The sequence below is a fragment of the Ascidiella aspersa genome, chromosome 7, assembly GCF_963924565.1.
Source record: "Ascidiella aspersa chromosome 7, kaAscAspe10.2, whole genome shotgun sequence".
NCBI lineage: Eukaryota > Metazoa > Chordata > Ascidiacea > Phlebobranchia > Ascidiidae > Ascidiella > Ascidiella aspersa.
This window is the reverse complement of record NC_139453.1, coordinates 16,849,446-16,876,639: the sequence shown is the minus strand read 5'-3', so window position 1 is coordinate 16,876,639 and position 27,194 is coordinate 16,849,446. Positions and strand designations below refer to the sequence as shown.

Below are 27,194 nucleotides of genomic sequence, written 5' to 3'. Positions count from 1 at the left end.
ATGTTGGTTAAATCTGGTGTTATACTGCTTTACGTCGTAACATCAGTCTGTGGGTTGCTGGAAAGACCAAAGACTTTTGTTCAAATCGGTAAGTTCAGTTTTTTGTGGATATTTAAGTCAGTCAGCCACAGACGGAACACTTCATGAATTACGTCACTATTAAATAACATCGCAACAGTATGGAATCTGTCTGTAATAAAGATATTGCGGAACATTACAATTTTGAACTGCAAATGTTTTACAAACTTAATGTGGTAGAAAACAAATAAGGGCATTTTCGGAATCAGCTCCAAAATCGTTTCAAGATTCACCTATTCACACCTTTGTTTAAATTTTGCGGTTGATCAGTCAATTAATTATTAACCTAATAAGTCAGACCACAATCTTCTAATTGTTTTCATCAAAAAATATAGGTCCTTTAAAAGTAGTAGGTTCTTTAATAATTAATTTAAACACCACTTTCTTCATACATTACATTTTGCCATATGCAAATATCACCAGAAGCAGTAGGCTACAGCTATTTTCAAATTGCTTTCTTTAAAACAGTCTTGTCAGATTGCCTTTAAAAAAACGCCCTTGACAGTCTAAGTCTAATCCTCACCAGTTTTTCGATGTCGACCGCAAATTTACCAAAAGGAACAGGTATTCAATTTTTTTTTTGAGGACGTTAACTTTTGCTACGTTCGGCATGTCCTAGTTCACGTCCTGAAAAGTGTCATAATTTCAATAAAAGAAAAAAAAATAATTTCAACTAATCAACGAAAGTACTACGTGATTAGTAATTAATGAGAAATTTTTGCTTACTCATGCAAAACCAAATTTGATGCGTAATATTAGCCTGTAAATAAGAAATGCAAGATTGAAATAATTTGTTGCACATGTACGGTAGCCTACTTGCTGTTCCGAGACTATCAGACGATAAGTTGGTTTAACAAAATCACTGTAATTGGCCTATTTTGCTTTTTTATACTGTATCATACCTGACTAAAGAGAGTCAATCAAAAGTCGATCTACAGGTTTATGTGAAAGAAAGCAGCTTCATGGTTGCAGGAGTATATTACGTCACTGTAAAACAGCTTGTGCACCACGGTATGAAAGTGAAAATTTTCCTAACGTAAAAAGGACTTGTTTGACAAAAGACATTTTTACCAAGTTTTCTTTCGACATACTTTTGTTGTTGCATCTATAGCCCTATTAGTTACACTGTAGCAACCGTTGCAAAAACACGCAAGCTATATACCGTACTTTAGTATACTGCTTCATATAAAATACTTTGAACAAAATGTTATTTTAAGCAAAGTTTTGTGTATCGCATTCGCGTCTAATAGTTAGGGATTATTTAGTGGTAATATTACACTGATCAACAGCAAATTTAAACGGAGATGTGATAGATTGATTCTTTGTGAGTTTTTGGCGCTGATTCTGAAAATGCCATTCTTTTTTTTCTAGCACATCAGGTTTTTTAAATATTCGCATTTTATTTTTTGATTTTTTTCGATGTTTTTCTGTATTATTAATATAGAGCCACATTGCGCACTGTGACCTTATCCAACTATATTGTATAGAATAGGAAAGATCTTTAATTAACGTTTTTTGCAATTAAGTAGTTAATTTCCAAATGCAAAATCACTTCCTGAGCTGAGTATAGATGTTGTTTAAACAAGTTCTCATAGCACTACATCAGAACAAAAACAAAACGAATAAATGTTCGGTAATACCAGATTTTAATCAGTAATGTTGTTGCTTATCCTTTTTAAATTTGTGTGACCAAAGACAAGCAATAAATTACTTCAGATATAAGTTGGACAATTGTAGCCTACAACATTTGTCATTTATGGGCATTTTGTTTATATAGAGCACGAGTCGGCAACCTTTCGTATGCAGTGTGCCAGTTTATGAATAATCTCAAAATATTAACAACTCGTCAGCCAAACGTTTTTATGTTTGGTTTTGTACTGGCAACCAGGGCTCCGAAGTGAGACAAGAACAACCCGAGTCCGACTCCGGCCAAATCATTTAAACCCAAGTGAGATTCTCGAGTCCCACTCTGGCCAAATGTGCAATTTCATCAGGTCCCGAGTCCGATTCAGACTCTCCAGCCTGTATTTCACCGATTTACGTAACTAAAATAATGTGAATATTCACCAATCCACTCATAGGGCTATTCCACTTTAACAACTTATAGTTTGCAGCTTTGCTGCCTCATCAGTTTCAAAATTTGGGACTGCGCATGCGCACGTCGGACTCGGGATAGTTTACGTGGTCTTACTCGAGTCCCGAGTCCGATTCCGCAGCTCTGCTGTGACTTGACATCTAATTTACGTATTTTGGGAGACGCTATTAAACCTAATTTCATAAGTTAAATGCGACGCTTTTCCGCCGATATCTGTAAGTGTTAACTATCAGTTTCGCTTTTAGCTTGGTTTCTCAGTCGCACAAAAACACACGTGCTTACTTTTAATATAGAATTCCCTGCTTTAACGCAATATACTCGCCACTTTTAGGGCATTGTGACGTAATACGAACGGTTAGTCGTAAACAACAAGTTTAACGCCCTCAAAAATTAATTCCTAATTTAAGAGTGTTTGCATCCTTTTATTTAGGGCTAGTGTTAGTGATGTTGTTATAATGTTAATGATGTAGTAGTGATGTAATGGTTGCACTTTCATAAGGTGTTATAACATGCGCATTAAATCATTTACCGCGCCCTGAACAATCACTTGTGGCACGCTTGCCATGGGTTGCCGACATATATCATTATACTATATATTATATAGGTTAGCAATGAACAAAATTTTTAACGAGGCAGTTTGAATAGCGATGGTATGTTGTTATTGAGCAGGTGTGGCCAACACGAGGCTCGCGAGCCGCATGCGGCTCTTCGCCGAGTTATATGCAAATCTTACGTTCATGTTGCTCTTACGATTTTTTAGAATGTTTCGATTTCTTTTGGTTAAGTGACTCAGACTGTTTGCCTACGACCATTGTATTTAGTAACACTTTTGAAACAAGAAAAACGCGAATAATATTGAAGTACGACATTATATCGAGAAATGTGTATTTTTCATTCAATGCGTCGCGTCTCCTTCTAAATTAAAATTTGTCTATTTAACGAAATAAAGGCACTTTTTTCGCGCTTGGCGCAATCGCTTTATGGGAGTAAATAAGAAATGGAGTGATAGGTTCAATTCGTTCCACGTGTGTAAGGGGTGGCTCTTAGCGATTAACCATGTCACAAATGCGGCTCTTGGCATCTGATTGGTTGGCCACGCTTGTTAAAGAGCCTCATGAGCATTTGTAATGGTGATATTTCAGCATTCCGGGCTCTTTCTATTTGGTACGTAGAAAGTAACGCAACAAAACAGACTACCAATACCGCGTATCGCAAGGCACACTATTTGGGTTAGGTTGTCAGTTAGCGTTTCGGTGTGGTGGGTCAAGTATTAATAATAATTGCCCACCCCTGTTATGGACAACAGAATAAAACTCATCAACTTGTTTATAAAATAATTGTTTGTCTTTGTGATTTAATTTTAGGTGCTCTTTTTGCAAATGAGACAGAAGAGCAACGGAGGACTTTGCGTATTGCAACAAATGATATAAACAAGCGGAAGGGTTTGTTGCCCAGAGCTATTGAAATAAACTTTATTTCTAGAAACGTTACAAGTGATGATCCTTTAAATGCCCTGGGTCATGGTAAGACTTTTTAATAATATTATTTTGTTTCATCCAAATGTTAAAAATTGTTTTATTGTTAACAACCTTATTTGAATTTTGCTTTAGTTTCTAATTGTTTTTAATTGTTCTACGAATAAGACATTAACAACTAACGTATTTTAATCTGAAAGTAAAGTCATTATTAAGGCGAGTAACATAAAAATCGAAAAATATGACTTTATTTTTTGACCATTAAAATATGGTAATCTCGGAAAATAACAACTCGCATGCTAGTTACATGTTTTTAAACAATAACATATACAAACAACAAAAGATAAACTTGTTCAATTCAAAATTACTCCGAAAATATCAATGTCCAATACCGTACAGCGGTTGTTAACATTTTTCATTCCGTGAACCCTTTAGCCGCTATTCAAACTAAATTCGCTCTCAAAAGACAGCACCTTTAAATAGGCCAATATATTACTAATTTGTCAGTAATTAATATTGCTCAATGTTATTTTATAGAAAACGACATAATTATTCACTGGTGAAAATGAACAATAAACCCACGCGTTTTATGACATAATAATAAGGAACTATATCTTTAAGTTATAAGTTTGTTTTGCTTTTGAAAAAATACCTGCACTGTTCAGATTTTAAGAGGCTCTTCTATTTCGTATTTTAGAAATTTTTCGTATTTGAGAGTTTTAAACATACATCTATGTAGGCCTACCATATGTCCTCTTTTAGGAGGATTTGTCCTCTTTTTTCAAGAAAAGTGAATGGTCCTCCGAGGACGCTCAAAAATGCCCAAATGTCCTTTTTTCGCATTTTGGGTTAGTTGCTTATACTTTTAAAAAGACTTTTAGGCGAGGCGTTGTATTTATTTCCAAAAAAATATAGCCATGAAACATGCTGAACTGTAGCCATGAAACATGCTGAATTGCTGGTTTAAAACAGGTTTTCCAACAAATTGGCCTACCGGCCCTATCTTCTTGATTGTTATTGCAAACATTGCGCCAGCAAAATTGGAACCGAATCTTACATGTAAAACGGCCCATTAACCAAGCAAAGGTGTGATTATTCACTTTAAAACGTAGGATTTTAAATCGTCACTTATAGCCGCCAACAGAAAAACTATCGCACTCGCAACAAATATATGAATATTTGCGTTCGAATCGGCCAGCAACACCAAATTTTCTATCGAAAATTAATCCGAGAATCCCAAATCAACCAAACATCTCGAAAATCAGCGTAAACGTCATTAAACCCAAACGTAACAATTCTGCTTTCGTTTTACTTGCCGGCAAAAAAATGTCCTCTTTTTGGGTGCTAAAAATATAGTAGCCCTACATCTATTGTCTATGCTATACAAGCTTAGCTACTTTCTAGCGATCTAGCCAGTCTGCATTTCGTTGTTTTTTCGTCAATATCGAGTGTGCAGCGTCACACTTTTAAGCGTACAGGTGTGCAATGCAGGTTGAATGTACACCTGACGTTCGGAATCCTACCATAAATAATAATTTTCCGTAATTTAGGTTTGCCATTATTTTGCCATAATTTAATTATGCTCACAAATTGCACCGGCCATAGAATATAAACTGGCTGTGTGTACGCTACATCAGTGCTTCTTAAACTTTTTTAGTTTTGTTCACCCCTAGCATCTATCTCCAGATTTCATTCACCCTTGTCTCATGATATGATAAAACTATCTCGTCTATATATAACAGCACGAAAAAACTTAGGTTGTTCCGTAAGCTATCATCAATTTCTGACGGTTCACCCTCATTCACCTTTTTCGGTTGGTTCACTCCTGCAAAAAAAATTATTCACACTGGGGTGAACCATTCACCTGATTAAGAAACACTGGGCTACATCATGCATCTTGGGAAAGTGCCAGGATAAGATGTTGTTAACGCTACATTAGGCTATGTATAAAAAAAATCTGCTGAAACACACCACCATGCCTGATATAAACACGCAAACGATTTTGATGTTTTAGTCCTTGAAATTGCCAAAGGATACTGGGGTTGCACATTCTGTTTTTTTGTAAATACCAGCAAAGGGAAACAAAAAAGTAAATTGGACCCAATCGATTTTTCCATGCATAACGTCATGAACGCGACATCAACAAAAGATTGCTAGGAAATGACGTAAAATTTACCAATAGGCAAAGCAAGTTAGGCGAGATTAAATATGGTAGCTCAACTCTAAAGGCACAAAACGTTAATTTAAAATTTTATAGTATCAAACATGACGTCATTAGGACGTCACAATGTTAAATAAGTTAAATAAATAAAATTAATAATTGTCATTACTTACTTATTATTCAACGTTAAAAATAAGCATTGCGCCATTACGGCAACATAATTATTATTATCAGTTTTCGGTATGCTAAACTGAGATTATCATCTAACGTTTCTTCTCGGACAATAACGCTTGCATTTACCGCATAAATAGTACACTACAATTCGCATGCTTCCTATACTGAACTCAAAAAATAAAGTTTTAGAGACATGGCCTGATGCAGCATCCCCCTCCTGTAGATCCGCCCTGAATCACAGTAAAATTATGTTACTTTAAGTTTAATGAGATAAACGAGCTTGGTTATCTTTCATTTCGGTCAGTTATAATCGCAAATTACCCGTTTCCCAATGGAAAGCTATTTCTTTGCTGTAATAGCGATGACGTTAGTGCAGAAAATCTCCTGGAAACAATATTTTCAAAACTAATATGAAGTAGGCTTTTTTTTTACAATGCTCGATCGACACTAATAGCGTTTTTTACGACGATTTTGTGTTTTCGCTAAAAAAATTCAATTTGACAAAAATAGCATTTTGGAGACGGTCTATTTAAGTCAACGCTGCAATATATTAATTTGAAAATAGCATTTATGCCTGACGGAAAATGCATCACATTTGATATTTAATAAGACTTAACAGCCGTGTATTCTACCATCCTGGTAACCAAAATAAGTGGATATACAACAAACCACTCATAGGGTTGTCATACAGCTCACTCATCTACATACTGTGGTTCGAAAATATTCCAGCCTGTATGCTATTTTACCTTAACAATGTACAGTTTAGGACTTTAGGGCCTTATTGTTAATTTGGTGCTGAACATCCACGCATCGGAATCGCCTCGGACTTCGCAGCCCTGGCTTACCGGGCGCCAAATGCGACTTTTTGGAAAATATTTGTGTACGCAATTTTTTTTAACCATAAGAAGAAGTTTCATTTTTGGCGAACAGTAAAATTTCTCGTTGCGAACATTAAAATTTAAGTTAGGCATGGAGTCTTTTGGAAACGATGACGTAAATTGATGGTAGGCTGTATTCCGAATCATTGTAGCCCTTATATCGACAACTTTTGATCAAACATTTTACAGGCGACATTCTGGTACACGATGAATAAGTCAGTTTAAAGTAGGCCTATAAAATAATTTAATATTATAACCAGTGTTTTTTAACTTAATAGACATATTAAAAAATTAAAAAAAAACGTTAATTGTTTTAAGACGTCTAGTTATGACATAATTTTGTAATCATGCTTAAAATCCTTTCATGCTCTTCCTCCCTAATAAATGTCGTGGTACGGGTACCGCACCTGTCGAGTTGGACAATAACTGGATATCCAATAGCACAGTCATATAATGTTAATGACAAAAACACCTCCATCATATATGTGTTGAAATTTCATTTATTTTGAATAAATATACCTGTTTTTAAATTGCGTTTGTGATACAGCAAAACGTCATTTTTTGGTATTATAATTTCACTTGACTAACTTTTTTGTTCTAACACATTTTATCTTTTAAAATGAAACCAATTCCAGGTATGTCAAGGGGGGCTACTTTGAACACTTTTTTAAGTTATTGTTCTGTATTTTTTTTACTTTTTATGCTAATTATCTGAAATTTGGTCAAAATTGGGGCTGTGTATAGATGTTTCAAATGGTAGTTTTTTCTTGTTTAAAATATCTAATTTTGGAGGATTTCCCGCCAAATTTCTATGTGTTCAAAGTTAGGTAGGGGGTATTCTAACTTTGAACACTACGTATTACAAGCACTTTAGGGCCTAATTGACAAGCTCTGTTCAAAGTTAACAGTTCACATAGCATTATTAGTAAAAAAAACTTGGGTATTTAAAACAGGTTTTGTGAAATAATTGCCAAAAAAGGGTACTTTTAAGTAAGAAGGGCCGCACTTTCTAAAAAATCAAATCTCCACCTTCCGTCTGCATATCATTTGCATGGTCAACGAAAGTACCACTAAGGTATGACGATTCTAAAGTAGGACATTATTTATCAATGATACTTTAATGCAACAGCAACACGTATAGGCTACTTTAAACAACACTAAAAACGTATTAAGGTCGCCAAAAAGTAGGTAGGGCTACTTTTAACACTAGTCAAAGTTAGACACACCAAAATAAAAAGATGACCCACTTTAGTAATTTTTAGATAATGAACGGTATTCCCAACATAAACCCAGTTTTGAATTATCTTTCGTGTGCTAATACAATTCTTAGCACTTCACTGAAAAAAATAGATCAAAACCTCTTTTACTTTCCGAGATCCAACTAGAAGTTTCCAGACTACTTACAAGGTACCAAATGTTGATAAAAGTCACGTGGTGCAGTTTTAGTATCAAATCAGTCCTTACTGTCAACATAGAAATCTTGTTTTAAAATATTCGGAAAGAGCGGGTATTGAAGTCTATTTCATGAAATTTTCAGGAAAAACCGATTTATATTGTGTATTTTACAGACCTTAATGTATGGTGCAATGGATTTTTTAGATTAGTGTTCAAAGTTAGAGCGCTTTTCAAAGTAGCCCCTCATGACGGTACCTATATTTCTCAAATTTCACTCTAATTTAAAAAATCACAAACCTTGATGTCACAGCGACGTCATGCATTATATCCTGAAGCAGTGCTTTTCAACCGGTGTTCTGTAAAAGACAGTCAGGTGTTCCGCAAGACATTTAATAATTTGACAAATGTTCCATGAAAAACTTTTTGAAACGGTTAACACAAAGGATTTACGTATAGTTTTTATTTTTTGGAAAGTAATTATCCACTATCACTAGCTTGAATTTTTCATTGTAATTTGCTTAATTTATTGTTATTTAATAATGAGACTCGTTGCGTATATTAGAATTTAAATTACGTGGACCTGTTGTTCCATAAGTACAGTAATGCAGCCCGAATATCAACGTTGTGCCCATCCAAACAGGTTCAGGTAATACATTAAAAAAATTAATACTGAATAAACTGTTGTGGTATGGTTGTTTATAAATTTTAGTTTGGTTATCTCAAGTTATGTTATTGCATAAAGTGTTCCGTGGTTCAAAAAGGTTGAAAATCACTGCTTTAAAGTAACAAATTTAATGTTGTGCCCTTGCGAGCTTTACCTTAAATATATACGTGGACATTTAAAAGTGTCAACGTAAAAGTTCAAACGTGACGCCATATGTTAGCCTTTTTTATGTTATTAAATCCTTTTATGTGATTAAAACTCTCAGTATATTCTTTAATAAAAGTCAATTCGCGAGCGTTTAAATGCATTTTAAATTTTGTAGCCTGTAACAATTCTAGATGACGTTATACATGTTGCAATAATTACATTTAGTGAAAATTGCGAAAGCCAAAAAAAGATACTAAAATTCAGTACCAATATATAACTTCCAAGTAAAAAAGTGTTTGAAACGTAGCTCATCGTATATAGGCCAGCGGTAACCATACCGTGGTTCGCGAGCCACATGCGGATTTTTTAGCCTTTAAATTAGATAATTTACATCAACCTAACAATTGGAGCCTCCTCGCTCTCGGGGCCCCGGCGTAGTGGCTGCAACAGAAAAGCTGATTCCACCCAAGTCGTCTGAATTTAAACAGGAAGTTAAGTCCAAGTCCGAATCACACGTAACTGTTGTCGAAATAGGTGAAATGCCAAGTTACGTTATTTGCTTTAAAAGCTACGTTACATGCAATATTTCGAAATGCAAACATCCAAAACTGAGCGTCTGACAGAATACATGCTTTTCGTGTTACTGGTTAAGTTAAAGAAAAAAACACTTTTTTTAGCTTGTGATCTGATTGGTGTGGGGGTTGTTACGATTGTAAGCAGTTTGTCGTTTCCAACAGCTGTTACTTTGGAATATTTATCTGAAAACGCCAACATTCCTTTACTGCAGGTGGGATAATTCTATGTGTTGTATGCTCTTGATGTTTTAAAATTGCAGGTCGGGTGCTATAAAGTTTGGCTAGCAAAATTTACAAATAATTGTGTCAATTGAGAAGTAGATTTATGTATCTACCAAAATGCAATTATTATTTTAAAATTATGTTTTATGCTTATTCTAATTAACTGTAAAGTAAATCCAACGTGGTTTTAGGGAAGTGATTTTCGAACTCTTTTTACTTACGACGCCATGGTAAAATTAACTTGGGTCGCACCAAGTGATAGGAATTTTACTTATTTTTATGTATTTTATTATATGTAGTATCAGAAATTCATAAACGATTGATGCAGCTGTTTTGTAAAAACAACAAGTTAGAATACTCATAGAATACTCATGTGGGGAATAAAAATTCAAGTAAGCCGTTTATTACCTCACTTACGTAATATACGTAACATATTCCATTATACGACGCTCTTGGAAAATTGAAACGCGAATACCAGGGCGTCGCGGCGCACAGTTTGAGAACCACTCTTTTAGAGTATTATAGTTAGTTAACTTAGATTTATGTTTTCAGATTGGATATAATGACTGTAGTTTGTCTGAAAATACTTCAAAATTCAGTCTGTCGCAAAACCCAATTACCGAGTTTTACGTGCGTGCTGTGCTACAATACATTCAACTAAACTACATAAGAAAAGTCGTTCTGGTATATGAATATAACACAGGTTTGACATGTTGTGTTTTTCCTATTTATGTTTTAAGCTTTACGAACATACCTAATTTCAGATCCAGAAGTTATCAAGGAATTTATTAACCAGTTTTCCAAATCAGAAATTAGTGGTGGAAGTTATGTAATACGTGCAGTACGACTTAAACAATCGCCGAGGCTATCTTCTGAATATGATGCTACAAGACCCGCAATGGAACTTCAAAAAAGCTTGCTTAAATTAAACAAAAAAATGCTATTTAAAACAATAATTTTGGTTGCAAAAGCAGAAGTTGCAGTTAGACTTATTTTAGCGGTAAGTTACCTTCAAAAAACTTGTTTATACTTTCGATAACTTACTGCCAAAATCTATGTTGCCCACAAATTTTTAGAAAAGGCGAGTGCCACGAGACCAATATTTCTGCAACCACCTAATAATAGTTTTGTTTTAATATTTACCTTCTTTTTCTGTTTAGAATATCTGGTTTCTTATATTAAACTTCGGCGTTAACTATACATACGAAGGCATGTATGAACAAATGAGTTAGTTCTACAAATATTGGCTTAAAATTAAACAAACTTAACGTTACCACAAGGACAAATGATATTACCCCTATTATCTTCTGTTGGAAGATGGTAACCCTTAAACATAACAAGCACATTTTTATTATTTTTAAATTACAAAATGCTTTCTCAAAACATATCGCGTATTTCCTGCTACTATCTTACCGTGACATACCTGTGGAAAGTGAAAATTTAGGTACAATTACGTCATTTGTTGTTTCGTTAGCCATCGTTGACCTCAATGTGATAAACAAATAATTTAATTTATGACAGCCTTAAAAATTATACACATGCAGTATGTTTACCACGTTTTGCGTTGCAACTGTAACGCCTATACAGCTGTTTACGTATAACAGCACGACAGCGCGTATGCCACAGGCTATAGTAACCACTGGGTCGAGACGTATAGTGACTACATATCAAAGGTCTGTTCGTGGATATTTAAGTTAGAATTCTAAAAAAGAATTCTTTCGTTGTTATCTATAGTGTAAAAAGTATAAAAGTGACGAAGATTATAAATCTCTATATTTATAAAAGCTTAATTTGATGACGTCGCAAGAGATTCCCTATTTTCGATGGATTCTAACAGGAGATTATTTTTTAACCAAACACATGAAAATGTTGGAACAATCTGCTGTAAACAAAATTTCAATTATTAACCAGCATATAGATGAAAACAATCCCCAAATGCATAGGTATGTTGACCTGTTGATTATTATCTTGACTAAAGAAACTTTTCAACCAAGAAATAGGAATAAAAATCAAAGTTGCACTATGTCGTTCTTTGCCTTTTTTTATATATATGTCCGAAATGTTACATATTTCGACAGCGATTTTCGTTCCTGTAAATAAGTCAATTAATTGGAACTAAAGCCTTTGCTAAATAACTTACTCCGAGTCAAGCCATTTCCAAAAAGTAAAAGTAAGTCATTGACACCAAAATCAAATGTTAACCTATTAAAATTGGTTGTTCAGTTCTAAGCAATATCTATCATAAAAATTATTCCTAAAGCAGGGGTTCCTAACCTTTTTTACACCGTTGCCATCTTAAAAAATTTTTGAGAAAGCAATGTAGACCCCCCCTATTTTTTTAACCGTTTAAAAAATTAGGAAACGTCATTTTAATTAAAAATTGGTTTATACAGTAACCGGTAGTTAGAGTGATAAAATGATATAAATACAACACACAATAAACATAATAGTATATTAACAAGTTATTACATAATATTCAGTTAATGTGATGGTTGACCTTAGTTTGCTCTGACAATGCACATTTTTTCAATTTTATACATGGACTATCTTTAAAATGGCTCATGTCCCTCAGGTTGGGAACCCCTGACCTAAATCATAGGCGTACAACCTTTTTCCGTAAAGAGTCTAATTTACGTTTGAGAAATCTTTGCGGACCATAATTTAGTAACATGGCGATTGATTTTATTTACAAAAATCGTGCTGTATTTCTAATTGATACGTCCAAGCTAAACTGCTTTACCCTTAAGATATTCGGCTCGATTGACGTTGTACAAATACACAGAAATTCTTCCAGGTGACTAGTAGATCTTACAGGAGATTCATTCGAGAGAAAAACTTGTTATCAAAATGGGTCTTCAAAATAATGATTTCATAAACTGTTTGCAAATGCCGTACGTGGGTATAGTTTTGTATTAGGACAAAATCCTAAACTGTGGGACATGAAGTGTCTGCTTTTTGCAGTCATCAAATCCTTTTCCGAGTTATTTTATCAGTTTTAAAATGTGTTTTCAAAGTTATATCATCATAAAATTAGGTATTATTAAATTCAGCAAAGAGTTAACCCGTACGTTTTATGTATTGCTGTAAAACGTTTCCACGACTAGACCAACGTACTTCACAGAGTAGTAAGGATTCTGCTTCTATATGCTACGCAAGGCATCTTGAAATATGGCCTAGTTCCTTAGAGCAGATAAAACTAAGGTGAGCATAAATGAGGATTCGCCTGTTGTTTCGCTTGAAAAGTTACTCAAAAACTAATTGTAGAAGTTGAAAGCTGCCAAACAGCTTCAATTACTAATTTTAGTGTTGCCTTTAAAATAATAGCTGCTTGTTTAGTGTTATCAATATCAGTGGATATCAGTTTTTCAATGTTATCAATATCAGTAATATAATTGGGTCACGCGTCTTAAGCTAATGCTAAACCAAAATCAAACTGGAAAACTGCGTTGCTGGTAGTCTAAACATGATTCTACCAAAATTAATCACACATATTTCACGGTCATGGTTTAGTTATTCGACTAAAGTTAACGGTTGCACACTAAGCGGTTTCGACGCACGTGTTCGCTTTGCGTCTTATAGGTTCGCTATAGCTGAACGTTAATTGGCTGTATCTGATTATTTTTTATGACTTTATTACATTCATCGTTATATGACGTCATACCCTCACTATTTTATGACGTCATTATTCAATAAAGTCAGACGGAAAGTAGGGGAAATCCTTAAGTTAAACGGTATTTGTTGTTCGCGCTTATACGGTATTTGTTGTTCGCGCTTTCATCAAAGGCCAATGAACAAAATGTAAAATTTCCAGCATTTAATGCAAGGCCCTCTTATGAATAAACATCCTTAACTCTTAGACGCAACGCTTAGCTTAAAATAAGTTATTTTTTTATACTTATCGCTATGCTACGTAAACCTAAGAATAGATCAACTTGTCTTGGCTCTTACTTGCCATACTCATCGTACGGTTATATGAGAATAACAAGCTTTATAGATCGCCTAAACATGTGTTGTTGTTTGACCCCTTTTACATAAAGAAATAGCAAACAAATGCACAGCGAGTAAAATGTGCTTCAGTAGACCTAGCATATGTAAAGTACAAATGTAACAAGTTTAGAATTTTTTTGGCTGAGGGCTGCAAGTTGGACGCCCATGACCTAGAGCAGTGGTTCCAAAACTGTGGGCCATGGCCCAGGAGTGGGCCACAAGACTCTTTTCATTGGGCCATAGAGCTATTGGAAAATATTGCAGCTAAACATGTTATGTTTTACGAAAATAGCTGTTAGCATAATTAAAACTAGAATAGAAACGAGGTAATTTTTTGGCTATTTGTATACTATATACGTAAAGGCAAAATCTCACGACATATGTTTGTTTCGCTACGCAGTTAGCACGTCAGTTTAGTTTAAATTCAGTTTGTTGCCATCGAGATAATTTATTCCAATATAAAATGAGCCGTAACTAAAAAAGGATTATTTGGATGTTGTTAGAATCAATGTATATATTGGGAAGTTGTCCGACTATGTAGGCGTAAATTGGGAATACAAAAAGCAATCAAACTGTTTTACGTGCAAAATGTGAGGTGAACAACAAGATTAAAAAAAGTTGTCAACGATAACAGTAAAGCGCAGCATTCCTTGTAAGTTGCGCCACTAAGCAACCATCCAGAGCATTACTTAGTAGTATTTGATTCTCTCGCACTTGCAGAATGAGTTATTCAACTGGATAAAGTGTGTATTATCTTGTTTCAGAATAAACGTGCAAAAGACATCGTCAGTGTTTCATGAAGACATTTCTGTTAATTATCGAAAAGATTACCAGGCTTTAAATTGAATGACTATAAACTATAGCCTAGCCCATTATAAACATTAAAAACGTAACTTTAGCATTTCGTCTTACAAAGTCTGTATTATGGCTCAAGGTAAACCGAACTAACGTCAATTATGTGCTTTAACCATTTTCGTTGGTTAACGTTTGAATCAGAATAACAATTTTATTTTTTAAAGCTTCGTGCAGTCTTGGAATAAAGATCGCACACTTAACTGCCCTTCATGTCCACAAGAAAAAATTAAAGCATCTGACATTCCGGTTAGCGTAAATTTATTCATTTTTGACCCAACAAATCGCCACGATCTTTCTTAACTAGCGAACTTTTTTTTGCATAGCTCGAAGCGTTTCTCCTGTATGATGGGATTTATCACTTAGGTGTTGCATTGGACACAGCATTTCATAATGGCACATTTGTGATTCCATCGTCTTTACAATGTAATCTTGGCAATATCCAATTCTGGCCTGGAGGAAATATATTAGCGGAGCACTTAAAAACGGTTGGTAAAATAATTTCTACATATATCTTTTACATATTAATACATTTCGCAGTGTAGACAAATAGTATAAAAATACGTTGTTGTTATCGTTTTAGGCAAACTCACATGGACTTCTTTCCAATATAAGCTCAGATAAATTGAAATGTAACCAAAACATCAACTTGCAAGCTTTTGAAAAACCTTTCGGGACAAAGGTTGCTTTTAAAGCGGTATTTATAATACTTATCTATTTTTGATTTGTAGTAAGTTTTTTAACAAAACGATTTTCATTAAAGAACGTGATATGGAATCCAACAATAAATCAAACAGTTTTTCAAAAGTCTTTCCAATTTGAAAACATGACGTTGCGAATTGCAACACTTGAGGTAAAGTTTTTTTTCCTTTTATTGTCATATTCGGCAAATGTAATAAAATATTTAAACAAACATTAGATTTTCGCAAAACTTGTAACTGTTTCACGTAACATATGTTACTAACATGTTCTATTTTTAACTTATGCATACAATAGACAGGTAAAAAAGCGATGAAAATATATAAAGCAGGAAAAAAAGATATAAAACTGTATCTGATGGCATGGAAAGCTCAATAAACTAGCGTTAACAATTTTCGATGTTTCTCATAAGATTGTTAGCCTAAAATGCAGCAGCCATGTAGAAATAAATAGTAAACCTTTGGTAATCACCTGAACAAAACTTTAAATTTGAAACTATCAAAGACATAATATGTACAGCACAGGGTCTCCTAAAATTATTTCATAGTTTTTTCTAAATAACACGAAACCCATTCTCATGCCCTGACTAGTTTTCGTCTTGTTAAGCCCGTTTTATAAACGTTGGGTTATGTCTAATTGATACTTTACATGCCACGAAACTATGCATGAGTAATTGTATTTTAAACTGCTGTAATAACTTTAGTCAAGACTTGACTTAATTGCACTTACTTCATTGTTTTAAATGACTTAATTTAAACTTAATTTACTCAAATGACTTGACTTATGTTAAGGTGCTTTAGTTGAATTCATTTTTAGTAAAATTGGGTTATATCAGCTATTACTAAACGTAATGAATGTTAATTTGTTTCGGTTTTTGTTGTTTGCTATGCGAAATATTGGTTAGAACGAAACTTTTTACCCATTTTTGAAAAAAAGTTCACCAATTTTATGACTTTAGTTTTTTTATGCCCATGATGTGACCTGGACTTGACTTTTTGTTGAAAATGACTTGACTTGAACTGAAGTCTAAAACAACCTGCATCTCTCGTTTTGTCGAGCTGAATTGTAAACTTTAAAATTTTCTTAATTTGAAAGATTAGCTGTTGGAATTGAACAATAATTTTTGAAATTACTTTGCAGAGATCGTCATTAGATAAGGGGATTTTGTAAATTTAACTAGTATACCCTTTTCCGGGTACTCTTTGTAACATTTTAATAGCTGCACCTGCAGGTAAAACGAGATATTCGATAAAACAAGATGTTCGAGTTCAGAAGCATTGCTTTGGAAAAATTAAAAAGGATTTATTTCCAAAATCTTTGTTCGATTTTAGGAAGCTCCATTTGTTGTTATACAACGAAATAAAAATGGCACACCACATTTTAGAGGCTTTGTGATAGACTTAATTGAAATGTTATCTAAATCTATCGGATTTGGCGTAAAACTGTACGAAATAAAAGGCAGCAAATACGGTTCAAATATGCCAAATGGTTCATGGACAGGTTTAATCGGAGATATTCTAAGGGAGGTAAGTACAAACTAAATAAAACATTTAATTGTCGTTGAATTGCTTTTTTAATGTGTCACAATTTAGGCCTACTATACATGTGGCTTTACATTGATTTAACATGTGTATAACTGTAAGACGCCTATCTTTGTAGCACATAGGGCTTATTCGTAAATTGTTCAAAATTTTTAAATCACTTTATTTTGCAAATCCCTGCTGGTTTAGGAAGCAGATATTGCTGCTGCAGCGTTGGTAATAACTGCCGCTCGCGAAGAGGTCGTCGATTTTGTTAAACTCAACATGGATTACTCAGTTAGTTTTGCTTTAAAGAAGCCCGTGTCATCAAATATATTTTCTTTCATTTGTCCTTTCAACAGCAATGTGTGGTAAGTAATAATTCTCCACAAGAGTACAAGTACATGTGATAATTAACACTTCTACATTTTGTTACAGGATTTGCATCATTATTTCATTCATTTTGGTAGTTGTTTTCATCCACATATTAAATCAGGTTAGATGGTTGGCTTGTTAAGAATAATGATGTTTTTAGAAGTAAACTGCAGGAGTGGCCAAATCGAAGCTTACGAGACGCATGCGGCTCTTTAACTAGTTTTATGCGACTCTTACGTTCAGGTTGTATTTGAGTCTTCTTGAACGTTCAGTGTAAATTCTCGTGTACCTAATTTTTTGCCTATTTCACCTAACATAAATGCAAACATTTTTCGCGCTTAGCGCGATATTCGTTTAACTTTGCAATATGTCTTTTCAACTTTGCAAATCTAGACCCTTTTGAAAAATCATGTAAACATAAATCTCGTGGCAGTTTACCAATTTCTAAGAAGCGAAGGCTTTGTCGCCCTACACTTGAATATATGTACCCTCGATTTTCGTTGCATATATGCGCACGAAATTATTTTACAGCGTCACGATTTTTTACTTTTACTTTTTTTAGGGTCAGGTAAAAAAAATGAGAAAATTTGATAGCATGATTGTATTTGTTTAAGAAGTATCGTTGGAATATCAAAAATTCGCCTAAATGTAGCCTATACGAAGTATTTATTTAGTGTGCAACATCTATATCAGGGGTTCTTAACTTTTGGGGTCGCGCCCCCTTGACACCATTTATCCAAACTTGAGCCCCCCTGTGCGACGAATATGTTTCATTGTAATAAAGATAACGTTATACAGGCTGTGTTCAAGAAACACAGATAGTGCAAAGAGGTGCTCAAACGTATAACCTGCCAATTATGCGAACGTTGTTCAATAACTCTGGTTTTATTTAGCGAAACTTTAGTTTGGCAATGTAATTAAGCAAGTTGCCTATTGTTGCAATTATATTTCCCTGGAGAAGATTGCCCGAATAAGTGGTCGAAACGTTAATACTTTAACAAAAATTTGTCGTAAGAACCATTTTACAATTGAAACAATGCCTGGTAGCAACAGTTTCTAAAGTAAGTCAGCCTTCCTCACACTCACACATTCAAATTGTTTAATAATGTCACAATTACGAATTCCATGAAGGTAAATTGTATACTGATAGGTCGAACATATTATTTTACACAGCACAATATATTATATGATAATGTGTACGGCGCTTTTTTACTAAAACATTCTTTCAAACGGTAGAAAAAATACTAAAACGAGAAATACATTCGCAACTTTTTTTCGAGGAATGACTTGGTACAATTTCCATTAAAAACACTATTTAGTGTGTATATTAAGTATTCTGCCATATTCAGGTCACTGGAACTATACAGACAAGAAATAAAAAATAAAAATTAACATCACTGAGTGAAATAGATTAAGCGAACAAATAACGCGTGTTAGTCACAACTAAAAAGTAAAAAGAAATATTCGTGTTAGCAAACCTTAATATTAAACAAAGTTTTTTTTGCGGTCGCAGAGTCCTTCGCACCCACCCCTTTGCACACCCTTACGCCCCCTAGGGAGACGCCCCACTCGAGTTTAATTCATATTATATTCATATCTGCCCATGATATGAATATAATATGTATGTAAGGGTGGTATTTATTTTTTCCAAAGTGTAAGCTGTGTCTCTTTGCGGTTAACCAGGTAAGACATGTAGCTCTTGGTTTGTCACTATAGTTGGCCACCAAAGTATTTTTAGAACATACTTTATTTTTATTTTTTGAGATAAATGGAAAATTTATTCCAAGAAAATTAAGCGGTTAACATACGTCGTTAGCCGGTAAACATCTTTGTTCCAAAACAACTTTTTTAAATAAACCAGGCAATTTACATTTTAGAGTCTTGCAAAATAATACCATCTTCTTTTTACAATCGATAAATATCTCTTTTTTGGCTTGAGTTACGATTTTATTTCTAAATTTACCTTGTTTATTATATGCTTTTCAAGATTAGTCCTAATCGAAATACAACATGGAAGAGTGGGGTTTCCAAAAACGGACACATTGGAATTTTCAAGGTGTTTTGGCTGGCCTATGGATCCCTACTGCAACAAGGTGGTATATTGAACTTTATCTTTTACATTCAAGATCGGTTATCATAAATTCTACTTTCGAGGCCTCATTTTAGGAATGATATTTGCATTTTCTCGTTACGTTCACATCTCAAGCGTCTGCCTAAGAGGTTAACAACCCTCTGCTTGCCAGTCGCATACGGGTATTTATAGCTCCTTTACAGCTTATTGAGGCTGTTTATTGCACGTTTGCTCGTTCCAACAAGATCCAGTAACTTTTTGCAAGAATCTATCATTAGATTTTTGCAGTTTCGACTACATAGCGTTCATGAGGTGTTAGTATAGCAAAATGGTCCATCGGATTTCTTCACAAAACACAAGACAATATGTTTTTAAATCCCAACTTGTTTCTTTACAGCAGTATTTCCGAGAAACGCAATAAATATATGCAGCACACTTCCTATACAAAACAATATTAGCATACCTTGACAATCACCCCTAATATACAAGAAAAATGAGTAAATACAAAGCTATTGTCAGTTAAATAGTGAATAAATTGTTTTCAGTCTTGCAAGCTTGACTGCATGCCTATCACACCAAAAAATATTTGTCAAGATTCCATAAAGTGTCACGGCACATTAGTAAATTTCTCGACGTAGTCTATTTGTCGCACACAGTTCGAGAATTAGGCTACTACTTTACATAATAAACTTGAGTAGTTTCATCAAAGACAAATCTTATGTTTCTTTCAATTAGGCTATACCTTGAAAAATCGGATGCAATGTATAATATGGTAACTTTCCGTAAAAATATTCTGTCAGTTTTGGTCGTATAATAATAAAATTTGAATTATTTTAGGTCCGTATCTTCAAAAAACGACCTTGCCTGTCAGGATAGTAATTGGATTTTGGTATTTTTTTGCCCTTATGGTCATTTCGACGTACACAGCTAGTCATGCTGCTTTGTTAACTGCTAAAAAAATGGATTCACCAATCAATTCTTTCCAAGATTTGATAAAACAGCAAGACGTTTCCTATGGAACCGTTATTGATAGCAGTATATACAATTATATAAAGGTATTTATTGTTATTGCTATAAAAAATGAACGTTATGCTTTTATTATGCCTTTTGGACTTTATTATTTAGTTAAAGGCGCTGGAAGCAAACAATCCGACTTCATTGTACAAAACTATGTTTCGTTTTATTAATATGACGTCAAACCATGTTCCAGAGGTGACGAAGGGATTTGAAAGAGCGGCTGCTGGCGATTTTGCCTTTCTTTGGGATGTGTCTGTTATAGGTTGGCATAAAATAAAATATATAACGTTATTTCTCCTTAAAAATTATTGTGCGTTAGATTAATGCTCGACAACTGGTGTGACGCTTGTTACTAAAAGTTGTTTTTATTGCGCTTATCAACGACACTATCTAATAAATAGTCATTGGAATTAATGCGATGAACGTACATCAAGACATTTTGTCACCGGTCGTTCTGATTTGATTGGGGGTGGGTTATGTGTGGACTTGAAACGTTAAGTAGGGTGAAAGAGTTTAATATAGAGTTCGAAATAAGCTAGGGTTAGGTAAAGGCATAACACATTGTTTAAATCTCACTAGAGAGATTGTGGTAATATCGTGGTCTTTAGACTTCAGATCACCAAATATAGTGTCATAACAAAACATCTTTTTATACCCGTAACTTATACAGAATCTGATAACTTTGGGGGGGGGGGCGCATGATTTATTTCAGAGATGACGTCACAACTTTACGTTATTACGCGACGTTACAAAGTTATGTCAAAAGCCACGTCATAAAGTTACACCTAGAAACGTAGCGTTATAAAGAAGTACACTATTAAGTACACTATGCGTTTATTTTGATTAAGTTTGAAGTATGGAAAAAGTGTAATTTTTAATACAAAAGCTAAATATACAGATGTTATCGATTCGAGTAAAGCGAAAAAACGTTTTTATATCGTTTGAGTTCACAAAACAATATTTTTCAAGGGTGAATGAGACGCACAACGCCTTCGGGCTAAAACGATTTTATGAGTATGGTAAGCCTATTGTGGCAATATATGTATGGTCATTGTAGGTGTTTATGTAGTCAGGCCACCATCAATGTTAAATCTGAGTTAGTGTGCAGGTGACTAAACGGTTGCAGAGTTATATGTATTTTTATAGAAAACAGTATGAAACAATATATTTTGTGTTTATAATCTACTTTTTAGATCATGAGGTAACAAATCAAGATCCGTGCGTGCTATCAACTGTTAGTGACACCATGCTAAATATGGAATACGGATTTGCAGTTAAACAGGAAAGTCCGCTCAAAGATGCTCTATCTATTGGGTAATGTAATTTCGCAGTGTAAGAAAAAACATTTGGCCAGATAAAAAAATGTTTTCAAATTCTGTTTTAACGTTTGAAGTCGATTTAATTTTTGCGTTATGTCTATGTAGCCTACATTATGAGCATTCACAGAATCAAGTAATATACGGCCGAAATAATTCGACGTTACTGAATTAAGTAAGACTGTTTTGTTGATTGACTTTTCGTCGTAAATATGCACTTTTGGTAGAAATGTATATATTCACAATTTTTACAAGCTTTGTATAGACATTATAATCTACTGAATCTATTTTTTTTTTCTAAAGAATATTGAAATTACAAGATTCAGGCGATATCGAAAGGTTAAGACGAAAGTGGTGGCCCGGACCCGGCAAGTGCTACCTTATTGGTGATCTCTCGCGAAACGTGGGGCAACAAACATTACAGGTCCTAGAAAAATGTCTTAATGTTAAAAAGTTAATAAACCAAAGTTTATCAACTTATGTAAAATAAATATATAAATATACTTTTGTAAATTTATTTCTTAATAAATAAACATTGTCTAACGTTTGTATATTTCAGAGCTTTACTGGACTATTTTTGGTCCTTATTGGAGGTTTATTACTGGCTTGCGTGTTTGCAGCCGGCGAAATAGTAGCCAATTTGTTAAAACGAAAACAATACCCATCAACGGCCAATTTCCAGGTATGGAAAACTCTTGTTTAGAAATTTCCATACTTATTAAGGTTATAATTCTTAATTTAATAAACAGGCGACGCACACAAAAGAAAAACAAACAAAAGAAAAATACGTCAATATAGCTACAATTAAAGAAGAAATAATTCGTAATCTGTCGCAACAGTTATCTAAACTTGAAGAAGATCATTCCATGTAAGTTACTTCAGTAATTCAGATCGATAGAGGCTAAATGAAAGATGGGGTGCGTTTAATCTAAATTTACGACGGGCATTGGACGATTCTGCTATAATGTTTTTTAGTGCAAGATGCGCTTGTTTTTATATTATGCATTGTGCTGGTGCATTGGGTTCAACTTTATTTATATTGCGGTGCTTTACCGCATACCTTTATCACTTTTTTCTTTTTTGTTGTTGAGAATTTCATGGTATGGGTGGCGCCTTTGGGCTGAGCGAGAATCCGCAAACAACCAAGAAAGTCAAATAAGATTTGCCCAGAGCGAATAAATACTTTTTCAAAATTATATATAGGCCATTATTGGCTCGTGCCTGATCTGGGCGTATAGTTTACGTTGGCGAGCTGGATCCGGCCCCCTGGCCGTAGGTTGTCGTCCCCTGGTAGGTTGGAAACCCATGTTTTTATATAGTTTGGTCGCGATAATTGTCCGATGGTGCCCGTTGGTTACATAGGTTTAAAAACGTTTGAAATACTTTTTTACCTGAATTGTTGTTGCAAAAGGCCAAAATGCGGCCTATGTTGGTGTATATAGTGTTGGGTATTAATATAGTGCCTAATTAGTAATTACAGTAGTTTAGAAAAAGGGCATCATCAGTAAATGAAATGCGGTTACACCAAGGCGTGTTATGGTCTCGACACAGCACTGCTTTGAAGAAGTGGATCCCAACCTTTTATTCGATGTAGACGGGTTGACATTAATTTTTTGGAACTTTTGTATGTTCATAATTTTAATTTCATGCAACGTGTCTGTGTAAAAAAATGAGTAAAATAGTAAAAGTTCAAAAGAAAAAAGTGGAATTAGTTCACCATAAAGAACATTACGCTATCGTTGAAAAAACAGCGTTCACAAAAGGACTTAAATAAAACTTTATGCAATATTGCTTAGCTGTCTTAAGACTTATTTCGACAGGTTTCGTTATTTCCGACGAGTTGACATTTTATTCCGTCGTACATATTACAGCGTATTTAATTTTAACATGTTTTTGGTCATAATACTATGGAATTATAGATATTTCTTCATTATAGGTCTTATTGTGTGTGTTCCCGCTGAAAAGTCTTAACTTCAAAACATTTATTATATTTTTACGAAAGCGAATAATTTAATTTAAATTTTGATGGTCTCACACCAATTTAGTTTTTAAAATATTGCTCGATTACGTCAAGATGTTTTGCGATTTTCCATAGGCACTGCTTACTAACTGGTAAGTCGCGCGCACGCCTAATTACATACCAAGGAAGAAGCAAGTGAACGAACAGACGATTAGACCGAATTAATGTCTGTTAAACTTCATTCATTAAAAATGATAAATATATTCTTTGCAAAGTTACCAGAAACAATATTTTTTTTATTTTGTTTTTTAAGTGTTGGTAAACCACCTCTGTACAATACCGATAAGAGTGGTGGACCTCTGCTGGAACACAACAAAGCAATAAGCAACAGTTTTAACTCATAAGCTAAATATTGTTCCATACTTAATGGATATATGCTTTCCGTTGTTTTTTCAGCGGTTTCGAGTTTGCTTAAACTTTAACATACCGTAATTATAATAACAGCCAAATTATTTTTTCATATTCTGTGTCTAGAGAAAGTGAAGTAATCACACCACAATATGCAAAGGATAAAGTAAAAACCGATGAAAAGTCTTTTCAAAGTTGTGGTCATGTGGAACAAAATAATCAACCAATAAAAAGTGTAAGAAAAACAATTATAAAAAGGTGATTTACTTGTTCCTATTTAGATAGACGTTAGTTGTCAAAAATGGTTAAGTGCAACACATTTTTGATTGCTGTGTAAGAAATCATTAGCAAAAATAAATCTTTAATAGGCATATCTAGCGATTGTTTTATTGCAAACACCGTACTTTGATTAGTGTTAAATTAAAGCGTCATCCTATATTTTTTTCAAGAAATCTAAGCATTGATTCAAAAGAAATAGTTTGCAAAGAGAATGCTCAACTTGCATCTACAAGCCATGCGATTCAGCGATCATCCATTAATTTATACTGCGGCAAACACCAAACACGAATTTCAGATAGAGCTACTCCACAACACGATAAAGGGTCTTCAACTTCGAATTTGTTTCAGTTGAGAGACAAACGAAATCATGAAACATTATTCCCCATTCAAACCTTGCCATCAATATTTAAAAAAAGTCAAGTTTAATTTTGCAAGGCCTCCACCCCAAAAACGAATGGGTATTCACTTTGAATGGCAATTATAAAGCATATAGCAAACCATTTATAAGCACAAACTGACAACAAAAAGACTGTTTAGATTTGTCTTATTGACATGTTTAAAACAAAAGCGCTGGGAAGACCCATATTTGTTATTTACTCCGGAAATTTGTACTATTTTGTGTATATATATTAATATTGTTTTGATAATAATTCTTTTTTATTTTGTTCCGGTATATATATTGTCACCTAAGACTAGGCCTACAATATATATATGTGCGATGTAATGCAATTCTAGTTGTGCGATGTAATGCGATGTTTGTGACTGAGATTATTTCAATCGGGCTTATTCATTAAAATCGTGACTGTTTGTAAAGAATTAGGGTCATGCCGCTTGACGCTATCTGTTTTCCTGTGATCAAGAGGTTTTCTGGAGATTATTTCGACGTATAATGAATTAAAGAAAAATACCGCTTGTAAAGCCGATTAAAATAAAAATGTTCATATTGTGTTAAATTTATACGTTGTACTTAAAAGTCTCATACAGCAACAAATCATTTGAAAAAATAACGCACAACCTTAAAGTTATATATTAGGAAACTTATACGTTGCTGTATGAAATGCTAACTGCAGGCCATAGGTAATATGTTTCGTTCACTTTTGAGTTGAGTATAAACGCTATATACAACGCTGTAAGGTTTTTTATGCAGACCTAAAATTTCAACTTGCTTAAATACAAACTGAGGTGTTGCTAAAAACGATACCATATTTAGGCATATACAGGCAGTCGCAGGACTAGCCTTTTTGATGTTTAGTTTGCTTATTGTTACTTAAATAAAGTACAAATATTCTTTTAAAATAGGTAAATGTTAAGGCTATTACGTTCCCTGGGCATGTTTTAGTTGTACAATTTGGACAAATGGTGGCAATATTTCGCGTACAGATTTTTTAAACGGAGTTGTCCGGGGTTTTAAGTTAACAAAGTTAGCTAGACCATGTTCTCCAAATTATACCTTATTTTAACTACGTAAATGCAAAACTTGAGCCATTTATATGTTTGTTTTTTTCGATTTGGCACAACCTTTTGCAGTCCAAAGGTGCTGTAAACACCATGACACTCCGTAGAAAAATTGTCACAACTAAACAAATACTTTTTATCAAGAGTTTAAAGGCAGATTTTACTTCAGGGGTGACAAACCTATTTGCTGTCGCGGGCCACTTTGTCAGTTACCTGAAGATTTAATAATAAAAGAAAGCGGGCCGCACAACTGTTTACTCATACTGTAAAACCTGTTAAAACCATGAGCAATTGTTCATTAAACGAAACTAATCATGCAAACCATACAGCTGAAACTATTTAACGCAATATTGAAATATAAAATAATAAGAAATAACAAATAAACATTTAATAAATGTTTTTGCTCAATGAGAAATTTGGATTGATGGTTACTGTATGGATTTACTCAACAATTCCTACGATTTCTGCATGATATACGCGTTATTCAATCCGGCTACAGCTTTTAATATCGCATCGCAAAGAGTAGAAGCGGGCCAAAGAAACTTCAAGACTGCCGTGGCCTTACCCAAATGGTTCGCGGGCCACACAAAATTCTTTCTTTTTTTGGGCCACGTTTTCGTCACCCCTGTACTAAATTAACCTACAGTTCAAGAATTTTTAAGAAAATTTTTTTTTAAGTCTAATATGGTGCTTGTATCGTAATTAACATATTTTGATCATTAAAGTTTAACAAGATCAATGTATATAACTGGTATTTTCGTTGAACATTAGTTAAAATTGTCAATACTTACGGTACTTTAAAGTTAAGAAGGAGACGCAATGGGCACGTAAAAAGTTCAGCACATACTCGATATAAATGAGAGACATTAGCTCAGCTGGATGGCTGAACCTAAATGACATATTACCATTTTCCAAAGACTTGAGTTTTTAGCAGTTAGAAAAGTTGTTCAAATTAAAACAAAAATATGGTTGTGGTTCATGGCCTCGTGTCTCCCCGCAAGTTCCCTGAATACAACTGTGTAACTTTGTGTAACACGCATATATGAAGTATAAAATGAAAGATTTTGCGTTACAATTTAACATAAGTTTTGGTTTAAACCATGGCTGTTCGCAATTAAAGTAATTTGATTATTTTGTCATTTCCGACAAACTTTAAAATCATTTGGTTTGACCCGCCTGTTAGGGAATACCTTATAAATTATTGTATTTTTCTATTAAGTCCGTTCGTAGGCAGGTAAACACACTCTTAATACGCCGCTAAACATGTATCGTTATGTCAGCCTTGTGTCAATTGTTCAGAATAGAAATAATACTAGTGCGAACAACTTCCGGTATAAGGCGCTGTTGGAATATAGGAGATTTGCCGGTTGATTGGCAGGCGCCTCGTTTGA

At 34.0% G+C, this 27,194-nt stretch overlaps 1 protein-coding gene across 1 annotated transcript; it reads left to right on the top strand.

The window, feature by feature from the left end:
* LOC146138080 (glutamate receptor ionotropic, delta-2-like) lies at window positions 1-22,573 on the top strand. The gene is made up of 19 exons (XM_083394511.1): window positions 1-88; window positions 991-1,089; window positions 3,538-3,696; window positions 9,745-9,854; window positions 10,417-10,548; window positions 11,650-11,807; window positions 14,871-14,952; window positions 15,030-15,191; window positions 15,467-15,556; window positions 16,734-16,928; window positions 17,133-17,293; window positions 17,361-17,418; window positions 19,285-19,393; window positions 20,206-20,423; window positions 20,494-20,647; window positions 21,579-21,699; window positions 22,005-22,125; window positions 22,261-22,383; window positions 22,451-22,573. Exons 1-19 carry the CDS (start codon window positions 1-3, stop codon window positions 22,571-22,573), a joined length of 2,463 nt encoding a protein of 820 aa, XP_083250637.1.
* Window positions 22,574-27,194: the final 4,621 nt, after the last annotated feature.

Bases quoted from the DNA above. Each gene is read 5' to 3' on its own strand.
- LOC146138080 (XM_083394511.1), top strand. From the start codon at position 1: ATGTTGGTTAAATCTGGTGTTATACTGCTTTACGTCGTAACATCAGTC. The intron at 20,648-21,578 runs GTTGGCATAAAA...TCTACTTTTTAG, and splicing joins TTGGGATGTGTCTGTTATAG to ATCATGAGGTAACAAATCAA. The intron at 22,126-22,260 runs GTCCTAGAAAAA...TGTATATTTCAG, and splicing joins TGGGGCAACAAACATTACAG to AGCTTTACTGGACTATTTTT.